Source organism: Trichoderma harzianum (genome assembly GCF_003025095.1).
Source record: "Trichoderma harzianum CBS 226.95 unplaced genomic scaffold M431scaffold_3, whole genome shotgun sequence".
Lineage (NCBI taxonomy): Eukaryota > Fungi > Ascomycota > Sordariomycetes > Hypocreales > Hypocreaceae > Trichoderma > Trichoderma harzianum.
In genome coordinates, this window is record NW_020209251.1 from 3032330 (window position 1) to 3044884 (window position 12555).

Genomic DNA, 12555 nt, shown 5'->3' on the forward strand with positions numbered 1-12555 from the left:
GAGCGATACGTATGTAATACTGTAATACTGTGTCTATCTCGAAGGAATTACGTGAGAAAGATGCATGTGCTGACCGGGCGAGATGTCCGGGCATCTTGGCACCTTAGGAATCTTGTGAGATAAAGCGGAAGGGGGAATGGTAACACTGGAAGAATACCGGTCGAAGATTACGGTCATTGTCCTCGGATGCTAACAAGAAGCCGAGTAACTGCAGAGCTGCTCAATAAATAATAAGAATATTCGAAATCGAGATTACCGTGCCGCTGAGACTATGAGAAGTTGGGGGGTATAAATACCTATGCATATATTCGGATGCCGGAGTCGTTTCAAGTACATGTACCTCAAGCACAAATCTCGTATCTTGCCCGAGTTCCGGACACGAAGTTGCCACTCTACCAATTAGGTAAAATCTACCAATTAGGGAAAATGATGCACTCCTTCATCTCATCGGACGCAGCATACATGTACTTTTGACCTAAGATCTAGCATTTGATACAACAGAATATATAGTGGATAAAAAGTGACTGGATGATGTACATAACGTTCAAAACTAGACCCTATTGATGACTACATAGTCACGCCTTCATTCACTTTCTATCATTTAACATTCACTTTCCGTCATACAGCATTCACTCTACATAATACAACACACTCACCTTTCCGCCTTTGTGGTCCAAGCAGAGTAGCCACCTTCAATTCGTTTTCTGGTCGCCATCTTGTCTAAATAGTCGAGATCGAGATGCGCGATTGACACAAGCAACATGAAAGGGGATTACAATACCGTTGAACAATTCACGGACATTGTGAATAGTGCTAATGTTGCCATTAAGCATACTCAATCACCTCGCGTCATGTCTGTTACCTAAGTGTGCAGGTTCGCTAAAGTGAAAGTAGCAATTCCAATGTTGCGTATACTGCGTGACTACAACTGAGTGAAGCTGCGTGGTAAGCGATTTTCGCCTTCCGTATATGGCTGACCAGCTTCGCTTCGAGCCATATCATTAACCCATTGTTCATTTCCCATCAGTTCAAGCTTAGGCCCTTTCTGCGCCCATTTCATGGCCAGATAATACCACGATAACGCATTTCCAACAGTCGAAACTTCGTCCGAAACGCCAGTTTTGGCGGCTTGTGACATTCGATCGTGTAGTTTGAGATCTGTAAACAACTCCATCAAATGACCAGCGACTGCTTTCCAATCACCCGGCTCAACGAGGAAGCCGTCGATTTTATCTTTGATCTGAAGGGGTATCCCGCCAGCATATGTAGCAATGACAGGGCGACCCGCATGGAGTGCCTCAGAGACCTTGACTTCGAAACCTTCGTATGTGGAAAGCTGTAGGACAACATGGGCATTTGCCATAAGACAGTTCAATAGCTGATCACATGGATCTAAGCGCATGACGCTCACGTCGCCCATGATGTGGGGATATTTTGTTTCTAACTGCGTCATTATTTGATCGTAAATGGCAATACCATCGGGGTCATCAACGGACGCATTGCCGCATCTTTGTTCGGATAAAGTTAGTGTTTATGTATGAAACATACAAAACGGGGAAACTGACATGACGAGCTGGGGGATGGCGACGCCACCATGCTTTTCGAGCTGCTCTCGGAAGCAAGCGTACTAAAATGCCACAGACGGGCCTTGTTAGCTCAAGAAAATATTAAAAGCTGGAGACAGCATATGCTATTGGTCATACTAACAGCAACAACAACTGTTGGCAGTCCCTTGGCGGGATCGAAGCGGGATACTTGGATGATATATCTCCCTAGGGTGGGTTTAGCATATGGTGAAGGTATCTCTTGGATGAACGCTGCATTTACTCACTTCTTGGCCATTGCAACTCTGTCATTCGTTCTGAACGGCATTTGACGTTGTACAGATGGCCGTAGTATCCAGTATCCCAAATTTCCATCGGCTTATTTAAGCCATCCAGCCTATTATATGAGTATTAGTATGACAGTCTTCCTTTATCCGTGACATGAAATACATACCAATCGGTCGTTGCAGGCATATACAGCACCTTCTCCCTCGGCACATTATGGGGCACAAAAGAAGGAATCGGGTGGCTAATGAATAAGTCGGCTTGCTTGATATTTTGCCAGAGGAAGTCCCAGATATCTGCTTGAGGAGAGCCAGCGACTTTGATCAAGTCGGTTCGAATCTGGATATGTGATCGGTAAAACACTGGCCGCGATGGTGTAAGTTTCTTGATTTGCGGAATGAGACAAGGCATTTGAGGATCGTCAATAATTATGATATCAGCGCCGCCTTTATCTGGTCGGCACAATGGTCCATCGTTTGAGAACCAATACCGTTTGCCGTTGTCGGTAATCCAGTCCACTATCGCGTTCTTTTCGTCCGCAGAGATGTATTTACCATCCTCGCTCACCCCTTGCAGCGTATTGTGGATATTTTTGGTGATTCGAAACACTCCCGGGTGAGGTTTTGGAACTACAATTCTTTAATTCGTATCCGGATGCGCGTAACGAATCTTGGTTCTTGAGGGAATGAACAACGTACCGTACCAGCGGAGATCTACTCCCAACGCACGAGAAAATCTCACGAGAGCGTGTCTCATCAATGCAACGCCGCCACCTTGAGGAGTGCTGCTGAAGAAAGCAATCTTGGTCTTATGCTTTCGTAAATTTTTTGTATAATGCATCACTGCCTCCCAAGTCGCGGAATTGCATGTGGTCTTGTAATCCTCGACCGAGATGAGCGGCGCTTGAAATGATGCATCAACTTCTACAATACCGCGCCAGGCAACTTGTAAAAGAGGTGCCAACGAAGGACCAAAGTTCCTAGGACAGTCAATCACTTATACGACCACATTTATATGGCTGACTCATGAACCAGGTATCATAGCTTACATGATGCATTTTCGTGCCATTGAATCAGCTTGTTCGTCCACTCGTTTGGTAAGCCAGAGACTTATCCTCTCTGTATGTTCATGAGGCTGCTGAATAACAAGAGGAACAATGTCCAGTTCCAGCCAAAGACGAGAGCAAAGTGTTGGGCTCGTCGTCTGCAACGCACGGGGAAGGCCAGCGCCTACGACTTTAACGAAAGTTGTATGCTCGTACCACCTGATTGACTTGATAATGTAGTCGGCAATGAAATCGCGACCATTTGAGCCTTCTGGTGGTGAAATCTTTTTAATCGCAAAATCGAGTAGGTAAGTAGCATCACGAACAGCAAAGGAAACCAAGTACTCTTTGTACCCGGATGATGTGGCCGAAATTCCAATGAATACGGGCTAAGAGAATCAGGTTAGCTACTGAAGAATTGTTCTGGTTCCCTCCTTTTTCTTGGCAAATCTTTTTTTTGTATCAAATATTCTTTTGGACGCCCTTCGAAATAGATAACATGAAGCTCACGGCGGAGACTGACAGTCAGGCTAAGGCCGAAACATCCTTCTTTCTCGACCAGTTTTTCCGCTTGCGACTTGCGACGAAGCGAAGCGCTGACGTGAAACTCTTGATTAGACGCGTCACTCATCTTGATGTTTTGTGTTTTATTGTTTCTTTCTGATATAAAAACGAATGTTTCCAAATGCAAATATCGTTGGGCTTATAAATATGATATATGATAAATTATACGATGGCTAAGTACGACGTGAGGCTAGTTTCGGAGACCTCTGTCCAGGCGTATTGTGTTCATGCAGGTTCAGCCAAAACAAGCAAGCCAAAAAGATCAAAGTCAATTCTGGGATGAAGTGCGTATTTATACCCGAATCTCCGAATTTAATGGCTAGCTTCTATAGGATATGAATGATTGCGTGGCGTGGATTGTCGCAGCTGAGCATCTGGAGATGGTGCGATGAGATCGCGTACTGTGTCGAGAGATTCCTACACAAAGGTACGAGATCTCGAGGTGACATCATTATGACATCAAACATTCAAGTATGTGCGGATGCCTCCAGGCTTTCAAAAATAAGCTCTTTTAGAGCCACATCTATATGTTTGAAGGCGAGATAAAAGCCCTAACGAGGTGATGAACTTTATCGCTCGGGACAGCGCCACAATAGATGATCGAACAAATTGTTGTCTACTACTGCAATACTTTACAGTGTCACTATCGTGGGATACAATTGTATATACTCCATATGTAAATCGAAACAGCTGGCTGTGGCAAGCTTGGCATGTGCAAGCAGGCCCGAGGCACGGAGGCTATGCATCTGCAACATGTGATGCACATACCATCATGCTAGACGGCTATTATCGCACCACCAAAGATACTAGTACTTTGAATGTATTTACATTAGTATTTGAACTTACATTGATGTAGTTTTTAGGATCTAATTTCACATTTGCATAAGTACGAATGCATCTTACACCGTCAACTTCCCAAGAGCCCACCAAGGCTCATACACTCAATGTATCGTCTGAATACAGGTGGATCGTGCCGTGTACCGCCAGCGCTTGTAGTTGTCGTCAGTCCACCCACGGGTAACGGCAGCGGCTTCTTCCACCCACATAGCCGCATCTGATGATCCAAATTTTGCCTCCACGCTTCGCAAATTGGCTTTATAGTCATATGATAGCAGCAGAGCTTGCTCATGGGGGTCAGTTTCCAGATCGGTGAATCTCCATTCGTAGTTGCCAAATACAGGGACAATCAATCTCCAGTTTGGCTGACGAGCATCCCTAACTGCAATTGTTGAGCCACCTGGGTTCCTAACCGTAAGCTGCCAGCCTCCTTGTCCAGTTCTTTTTGAGAATTTCTGCAACGGTCGCAAGAGAGATTGACCCTCGTAATTTTGGACCATATCATGAGCTACGCGAGCTTCAGAGAGCGAGAGAGATTTGGTCTCAGTAGCCCACTGCGTTTAAATAATGGGATAAGTCGTCGTGATCTGTATCGCCTGCCAATAAAACATATTATTCGTCTGTCGGAATGACAAAGTCGTGATGGGTTGAGCTCGTTAGATGAGACAAGAAGACCCTCTCGTTATTCTTCTCCGCCGATGCGCAAACATCTCGTAGGTTATCTTCTATGGCAACTTCAGGCAATGCCGTACTAATTAACATCAGTTAGATTGACTGGACCAAGTTTGGCCGCCTCGTCTTTCAACTCCCATAAGCCGAGTGGATTGGCAAATCCAATCTTTGGCATAGGACGATCCTACTTGTCATATCTCATTGTTACAGACTACATAAAATCTGTCTTCCACAATTGATTCAACGCCTCAAAATATGGGGTAAGCACGGTTGGTAGATGTGATGATCTGTATCAACATTGAAGTCGGCAGCCAGTGGACTTATGCTGCAGTGAGTCCCCACTAAGCTGTTCAATGTGTAGGTGCTCATGGTGAATGCATGAATCGCATTGAGGCCACCGCGTGGTGTGCTAGTTTCACGGCCAAAGCCGTCATTGAAGTCTCCCGTGAGATGTTTTGCGGTTGAAGTAAGCGATGATAAAGTCTTCTGCGCCTCGAATGGCAAGGACGAGTTCTTGAACGATTGAACAAGACGCTCCCATATAAAGCCGTCTCTATTCAAAGGAAAGACATCTTTCCGCGTACTCTCAAGCTTAATTAACACATGTGTCGGATAGGGACGTTGCCTAGATTTCCACGTAGAGGCGGAAGTAAATCATCATCGAGATTCGAGGGTTTCAATGGATCTTCTAAAGCTTTATAGTGTTCTTTGTCTGCGGCGAACCAATCCTCAAAACCGCGAAGAGACGCACTATTCGGCAGCCACGCCCAGTGAGTTGGTTCATGTAGAGCTGTACGGCTATCCAGCATGCTGTTGGTGTTGCCCGACATAGCAAGAAGGCTTGCTAATGAAGACTTTGAGAGGTTAAACCCCACAAATGGCATAACTGGTAAAGCCTAAGACATGAATATCAGGATTGAGGATCAAGGGCATGTTGTGAAGTATGATCACTAGCCATAGTAAATAACTCCGTGAAAGTAGAAATCGCGATGAATAGATAGCGGTTATATATGAGGTGGAAAAAGACAATTGATCCTCCATAACTTACTAGATGTATCTTATGCACTAGACGCACGTCTTCTTTCACCCCCATTCCCAATTTGTAACCTGAACCTGATGGATTCTTCTTCTTTTTTTGTCCTGCGGAGATTTCTCTCGCCGCTTAGACCCGAAACACCCGAGTGAGCATCTCGATGTAATCGCCCTCTCGGCCCTAATCTTATCAAGTACTTCCTCTTTTTCCTTCGATCCCCTTCAATTGTACCGCTGTAGATGACTTGAGAAACCTAAGGACATGACCGGTTGTAGATACTTCACTCTGGCATTAATAAGTGGCGCTCAGACCTCTGGTGTATTATATATTTTAGGTTCATTGCAAGTTGTATAAGTACATGAACAGTTACTTGAGAATCAGTGACGAAATGGGGCGGCCATTTTAAAATTCGGTGATGTACAGAGAAGTCTCTCATTCAAGTTCATTCAGCATTGCGTTGCGGTGATGACCTTTTTGCATTTGCAACGCCTGCGCAAAAAGCCGCGGACGGATATCTTTCGTTCGCAGTGTAGCGGATGCACGGCATTGAAAGTAGCTGAAAAGAAACGTTTCATTGGTAGGTAAACGGAAAAATATTCTCTATTACTTGATATAATGAAGAAGCTGTCGCTACGTAAATATGCACCTGCAGTCTGTGTCTTAGAGCGACACTAGAGCTACCTAGACAAACAACGCCGAGGTTAAGAGAGAGAGAGAGAAAAAATGAATTATCAGCACCGTAACAACCGAATCGCAACTTTTCCCAGCCCCAGCACCTCTCTCAAATGCCAGTGCGTTATTTAGACGGGCAAGTCTAGCCAAATCAATTACCGAAGATCACCTCACTAATAAGGCGCCCAAGCAGAACGAAGCGGAAATCTAGATTGAGCCGTTTTTTCCGATTGAATGCCTTCACCAATAGCATCACACGGTCGCCCCACGAGTGGAAAGATCTCATTCTCATAGCATATTCGCCTCGTCTACGATCCAGATGAAATGTAGGGATCTACGGGCATATTACGGTATATAGCATTGTGCATGCAGACATATATATTGCTAGACGAGTGCGAGGTTACAGGGGCCGTGGGGTCAGTGTGACATGGTTCTATAGTACTAATTTCTAGCACGCGATACTTCTAAAGCATACGATATTCGCAGAGAGTTGAGGTACTTAGAGCCCTAACCATGTCGCAGGGAACCGAGGCACAATGAACATGATCACACAGGTGGCTACTGCATAGCTGTCGTCCGCTTCCACTTGACTGCGTTCAACACGCTATATATAGCAATTTCTTGATCATCCTATGGCCATTGAGGAATTAATAATGACAAAAGTACCATGGGATACAGCAACTACGAATCGAGCGTGCTTGTCTTGATCAAATATATATAGGTGCTGAGCCTTTGCTAACGAACCTGCATCTACTTCTTATGATCAATAGCCCATATATATCATCATCATCAATTATTACTTTAGTTGAACACCAACTACTAAAGTTAAAATGGTGTCGGCCTACAGTTCAGTAAAAGTTCTGCCAGTTCTGGTAGCCGGCGCTTTTGCTGCGGCAAGCTACCCTGCTATCCCAGCCGACTTGACAACACCAGTGCAACAACGAATCGCCGTCAACGGGCCCAACAGTACGTTTGAATCGACGTAGCAGATCAAATCTACATTCATACTGATACATCTTGCCTAGGCGTATCAATTGCCTGGAACACATATAAGCAGCTCACCCAGCCTTGCGTCTCATATGGCAACTCTGCCACATCTTTGACACAGCAAACCTGCTCGCAAAGCTCTATTACATATGAATCATCACGCACTTGGTCAAACGTGGTAACTCTTAATAACTTATCACCGGCAACAACATACTACTATAAGATCGTCTCAACCAACTCAAGCGTGGATCACTTCTTCAGCCCCCGTGTCGCTGGAGATAAAACTCCGTTCTCCATCAACGCTATTATTGACTTGGGCGTCGTTGGTCCCGATGGATATACCATCCAAAATGACCAAACAAAGCGTGATACTATCCCAAGCATCGATCCTTCGTTAAATCACACGACCATTCAACGCCTGGCTCAAACAGTCGACGACTATGAATTTGTCATTCATCCCGGAGATCTGGCCTATGCTGATGATTGGATTGAGACACCCAAGAACATTTTTGATGGAAAGAATGCGTACCAAGCGATTCTGGAGCAGTTTTACGCCCAACTTGCTCCTATTTCTGGCCGCAAGCCTTATATGGCCAGCCCGGGCAACCACGAAGCTGCTTGCCAGGAGATCCCGCACACCACAGGGCTCTGCAGTGCCGGACAGCGCAATTTCAGGTATTTTGCAACATGTGTCTTCTGTCTGATACTGTGATACTGACTATTCGTGACTAAGCGACTTCATCAATCGATTTGGCAAGACTATGCCCACTGTCTTTACCTCAACTTCAGCAAACAACACCGCGAAGATTAATGCAAACAAAGCACAGCAGCTTGCCAATCCTCCGTTCTGGTTTTCTTTCGAATATGGCATGGCGCATATTGTCATGATCGACACTGAAACAGACTTTGCTGATGCTCCGGACGGCCCAGATGGCTCTGCCGGCCTCAACGGTGGACCGTTCGGTGCTCCCAACCAGCAGCTGCAATTTCTTGAGGCAGACCTTGCCTCTGTCGATCGCAGCGTTACGCCATGGCTTATTGTCGCGGGTCATCGACCATGGTACTCAACCGGAGGCTCGGGCTGCGCACCATGCCAGACAGCTTTTGAAGGCCTGTTCTACAAATACGGAGTTGATCTAGGAGTCTTTGGTCATGTGCACAATTCTCAGAGGTTTTTCCCAGTATTCAATGGTACTGCTGATGTTGCCGGTATGACTAACCCGAAGGCGCCGATGTATATCGTCGCTGGTGGTGCCGGTAACATCGAGGGCCTCTCGGCCATCGGTACTGAACCTTCGTACACTGCATTTGCCTACGCAGATGATTTCAGTTATGCAACTATTCGCTTCTTGGATGAGCAGAACTTGCAAGTTGATTTCTATCAGTCATCAACCGGAACGCTGTTGGATAGCTCGAAGCTCTTCAAGTCTCACAACCAGCAATTTGTTGTCCAGCAATAGTATGCTTTAGAAATGACATAGAAAATAAATAAAGCGCCTCAATCTCACTAATCATCGGCTTACAATGGGAACGAATGCATCGCACTCAATTCCACCACGTGTATTTATGATGACAATTGAACCTGATTTTTGTAACTTCCAGCCCCGAGAAGTAACAAAATCTCCCGCTTGGAGCATTGCCATTGCCAGGCTTATTATCCCCGTCTCCAGCAAGAAATACAGGCAAGAGTGTTCTCAAAACTAGCCAGAAGTCAGTATCAAATATGACCTCAGGCTCTCGACGTTCTGATCATCTATCGCGCACGGGCTAATTCAAGAAGGGGGCATGCGCCACCATTGGAAGACATCTACTGTTCAATGAATTTGGTTTCTAAACTATGCTTCATGTAATTAGTGATGTAAATCTCTATAGAGTAATGTAAATACAAATTGAATTGTCATTAGTAACCATGAAGCGCAGACACTCTTCGCACCAGATTTCCGTAAGACCTGCGTCTTGTGAATACAATATCTTCAAGAGCAACAAAGAGATGGGCATCTACGAACGAATGGTCATTTTGTCTACTTAATCGACCAAGAGACAGTAGACACCAAGGGACAATTAAAACGGCAAGTCCAGCCTCCACTACGTTCTATCTCTTCTCGCGTGTGCCTCTGCGGCAGTCACATAGTCTACTTCTCGCATAATGTCTATACGTGGAGCTTTTCGTCAATTAATTCATCCTCATATTATATAGCATAAGCCTTAAATTCCAGTAAGCTAGCTTATTTGGAATCGCAACCAGTACAAGAATGATGCGAGACTGTTTCTGCGGAAACAAGATGTTTCTTCGGCTTCTACTGCGGTGTGCTTTAGATCAAGATCAAAACCGACAGATCGAAAGTCCCCAAGTCCACTATATTAATTATAATTGCTATTCAAAAAAAAGAAAAAAAGAAAAAAAAAAAAGCCGCCATGTCCTTGTGTCTCTGAATTATTTAGGCTGTTCAGTTGATAGTCGCGGAATATGATACTGAATCGAGCTATGTTATCCAACCAACTTCCACCAATAGAAGGTTACACTACAACATTAGGCCTCCAGGTGTAAACTACTAGTGTTGAATCCATACAGTACGGAGTAGATATCCCTCAAACTATCAGGAGACTAGAGCTACAAGAGCACTGTGCTCGCGACATGCGAACGTAATATAGTAGCCTGTTTCAATGAGGCTGGCGATAGAAGAGCTGGGGAGTTATAGCCTGTGTGTGGAGACGCGAGTTCGGCGAAGCTATTCAGGGATAGTGATTGTACGTCAACCCGATCTGCCTACGTACTGCATACGAACACAGAAAAGGTTGGCAACAAGATGGGCAGTCCTTTAATTCAGGCATCTTAATCAATTACGTGTGAATCTTAGACACAAATATAAATGAGCGTCCTGTTTGTCAGTAATTGAACTCTTCGTAACACCAACGCGAAATAAATGCCCGCATAGCAAAAAGACGCCATACGACGCCACGATGTCTCAGATTACTCTCTTCACTGATTCTAGGGTGCCTTGCCCACAGCGCCTGCTCCTTACTATCCACGAACTTGGACTCCAGATCAAGGATATCAGAGAGGTTGATATTTCCAAGTTTGAACATAAGGTATGACATAGGATTACAACCAGAAAGAATATGTGTGATTACATCATTCACTGACAATTTTCAGCGTCCAGAAATTTTGGAACTCAATCCTTTCGGCGCTGTGCCATTTATCCGGGACGAAACATACGATCCTCCATTGATGCTGACCGAATCACGCGCTATTGCAAGATATCTAGCGCAAGCGTACGGTAGCAGTGATGCGTCTGCTTCACTGCTCCCTGATCCAACAAACGTTGTTGCAGTTGCCAAGTTCGAAGAGGCAGCGTCAATTGAACTTGCATCCTTCGATGCCTGCGCAAATCAACTAGTATTTGAAGAGCTGTTTAAGCCGTATGTTCTTTCTGAACACCCCACACTACCGATTCAATAGGAAAAAATTTAAGTTCATTTTTTACTAACCATTTTTTAATGGTGATAGGTCGTGGTTTAACGGTGAGACTGATGTTGAAAAATGCAAGCTCCTTCGAGAAAGCCTTGAGCGAGTCGTTGACTTGTTGAACAAGAGACTTACGGCTCAACAATTCATGGCAGGAGACGTAAGTGACAGGCTTGAGAACCTTCCCCTCCAAGAAAACGATGAGAAAGAAAGCTAATGATATTTAGAAATTGACGGTGGTCGATCTGTTCTTTGTCCCGTACATGCACCATCTGGTTAGAACCGTCTATCCAACCTTATTAGACTCTCGGCCTCATCTGAGTGCATGGTGGGGAAGAATAACCAGTCGCGAATCATACAAACATTTATTCGACGACTCAAAGGGGAACTGAGGACGGTTTACCTATCGCTACGCGAAATGCCTTTATCATCCTGATTTGTGGGATCACATACCTTCATATTCTTTGAGCGTTTAGTGGCGGCAGCGCCTTTCCTTGTCTATTTACTACTCTTTTGCCTATTCACAATATGACCCTATACTTAATGGTGATTACAAAAACTTCATCTTCTAGTTCGAAAAATACATTTTGTGATCCGAACTTATACAAGAAGAAATTATAAACGGCTCACTCTACGAGCCATTAGTTGATAGATACACTCTGCAGGCAAGTGACGCTGCAGACAATTAGAAGCCAGAGTTTGGCTCTAATGTGACGAACTGGTACCTATAGGCACTATAGGTTAGCTGTTTCCAAGGGATAAACCTTAGAGTGGTTCTATGGTTTATGTTGGCGGAGCGATTAGGTCGGTAACGGGCAATCTTATCACCAGCTAGTAATACAAATAAGAGTAGATGTCTATGTTCTAATCTAATTATATTATAAACGCTGTAATAACAACTGGCTATCTAAGTAATCTAATAAGTAATATAAAATAAACTTATATATTTAGTTGTATGTTCTGGAGTTAAGTAGAATTGCTTATAATCTTAATTAATTCGTTCCTGCGTTAATTAAAATTAACGCCGATTTTTGTTAACTGCTTCCTAATTAGCTACGCGGTCTAACGTTAATCCAGGAGTACCTACTCTATAGGCCCCTTGTCGCAACTATAAGAGCCGGGTTATAACACAATTCTCCCCCTCCTATTAGTCTTACCCCTAAGACTAGGTAATCTAGTATATAAGTATCTACACCTCCCACTTATAGGTGTTCTTCTTATTTCTGTTACCTGCTTGTTGCTAAAATAACTTTCCGCATTTAAAAATCTACTAACTTAGCTAATATAAAAGGAAAGAAGAAGAAACTTAATAAAAGTATAGTACTTACTGCTTCTATATTATCGCAATCTATTAAGATAAAACCCTGCTTTTATTATAAAAAGAAGGGATCTTAGTATTTAGCTTTTGAGGTTAACTTAAGTTGCTGCTTAAAGTATGTCGAGGATTATA

General features: G+C 44.2%; 5 protein-coding genes across 5 annotated transcripts; 3 read left to right on the forward strand and 2 right to left on the reverse strand.

Annotated features, from left to right (window-relative positions):
• Positions 1 to 526: 526 nt before the first annotated feature.
• On the reverse strand, positions 527 to 3801 carry M431DRAFT_505877 (glycosyltransferase family 4 protein). Its single transcript, XM_024918707.1, has 8 exons — positions 3398 to 3801; positions 2878 to 3263; positions 2528 to 2808; positions 1999 to 2458; positions 1832 to 1941; positions 1708 to 1772; positions 1566 to 1627; positions 527 to 1508 (listed from the first exon to the last, which is right to left on the reverse strand). The coding sequence occupies exons 1-8, from the start codon at positions 3503 to 3505 to the stop codon at positions 923 to 925; spliced, it is 2058 nt and encodes a 685-aa protein (XP_024778038.1). The 5' UTR covers positions 3506 to 3801; the 3' UTR covers positions 527 to 922.
• A 507-nt stretch (positions 3802 to 4308) lies between these two features.
• M431DRAFT_363132 (hypothetical protein) lies at positions 4309 to 5240 on the reverse strand. Its single transcript, XM_024914581.1, has 2 exons — positions 5136 to 5240; positions 4309 to 5026 (listed from the first exon to the last, which is right to left on the reverse strand). The coding sequence occupies exon 2, from the start codon at positions 4773 to 4775 to the stop codon at positions 4380 to 4382; it is 396 nt and encodes a 131-aa protein (XP_024778039.1). The 5' UTR covers positions 4776 to 5026; positions 5136 to 5240; the 3' UTR covers positions 4309 to 4379.
• Positions 5241 to 7482: 2242 nt separating this feature from the next.
• Positions 7483 to 9099, forward strand: M431DRAFT_3339 (hypothetical protein; the record flags this gene model as incomplete). Its single annotated transcript, XM_024914373.1, has 3 exons — positions 7483 to 7618; positions 7678 to 8314; positions 8373 to 9099. The coding sequence occupies 3 exons, from the start codon at positions 7483 to 7485 to the stop codon at positions 9097 to 9099; spliced, it is 1500 nt and encodes a 499-aa protein (XP_024778040.1).
• Positions 9100 to 10600: 1501 nt separating this feature from the next.
• M431DRAFT_492583 (hypothetical protein) lies at positions 10601 to 11099 on the forward strand (the record flags this gene model as incomplete). The annotated part of the gene is made up of 2 exons (XM_024917016.1): positions 10601 to 10729; positions 10794 to 11099. The coding sequence occupies 2 exons, from the start codon at positions 10601 to 10603 to the stop codon at positions 11097 to 11099; spliced, it is 435 nt and encodes a 144-aa protein (XP_024778041.1).
• A 120-nt stretch (positions 11100 to 11219) lies between these two features.
• On the forward strand, positions 11220 to 11628 carry M431DRAFT_517912 (hypothetical protein). Its single transcript, XM_024920350.1, has 2 exons — positions 11220 to 11265; positions 11333 to 11628. Exons 1-2 carry the CDS (start codon positions 11254 to 11256, stop codon positions 11495 to 11497), a joined length of 177 nt encoding a protein of 58 aa, XP_024778042.1. The 5' UTR covers positions 11220 to 11253; the 3' UTR covers positions 11498 to 11628.
• Positions 11629 to 12555: the final 927 nt, after the last annotated feature.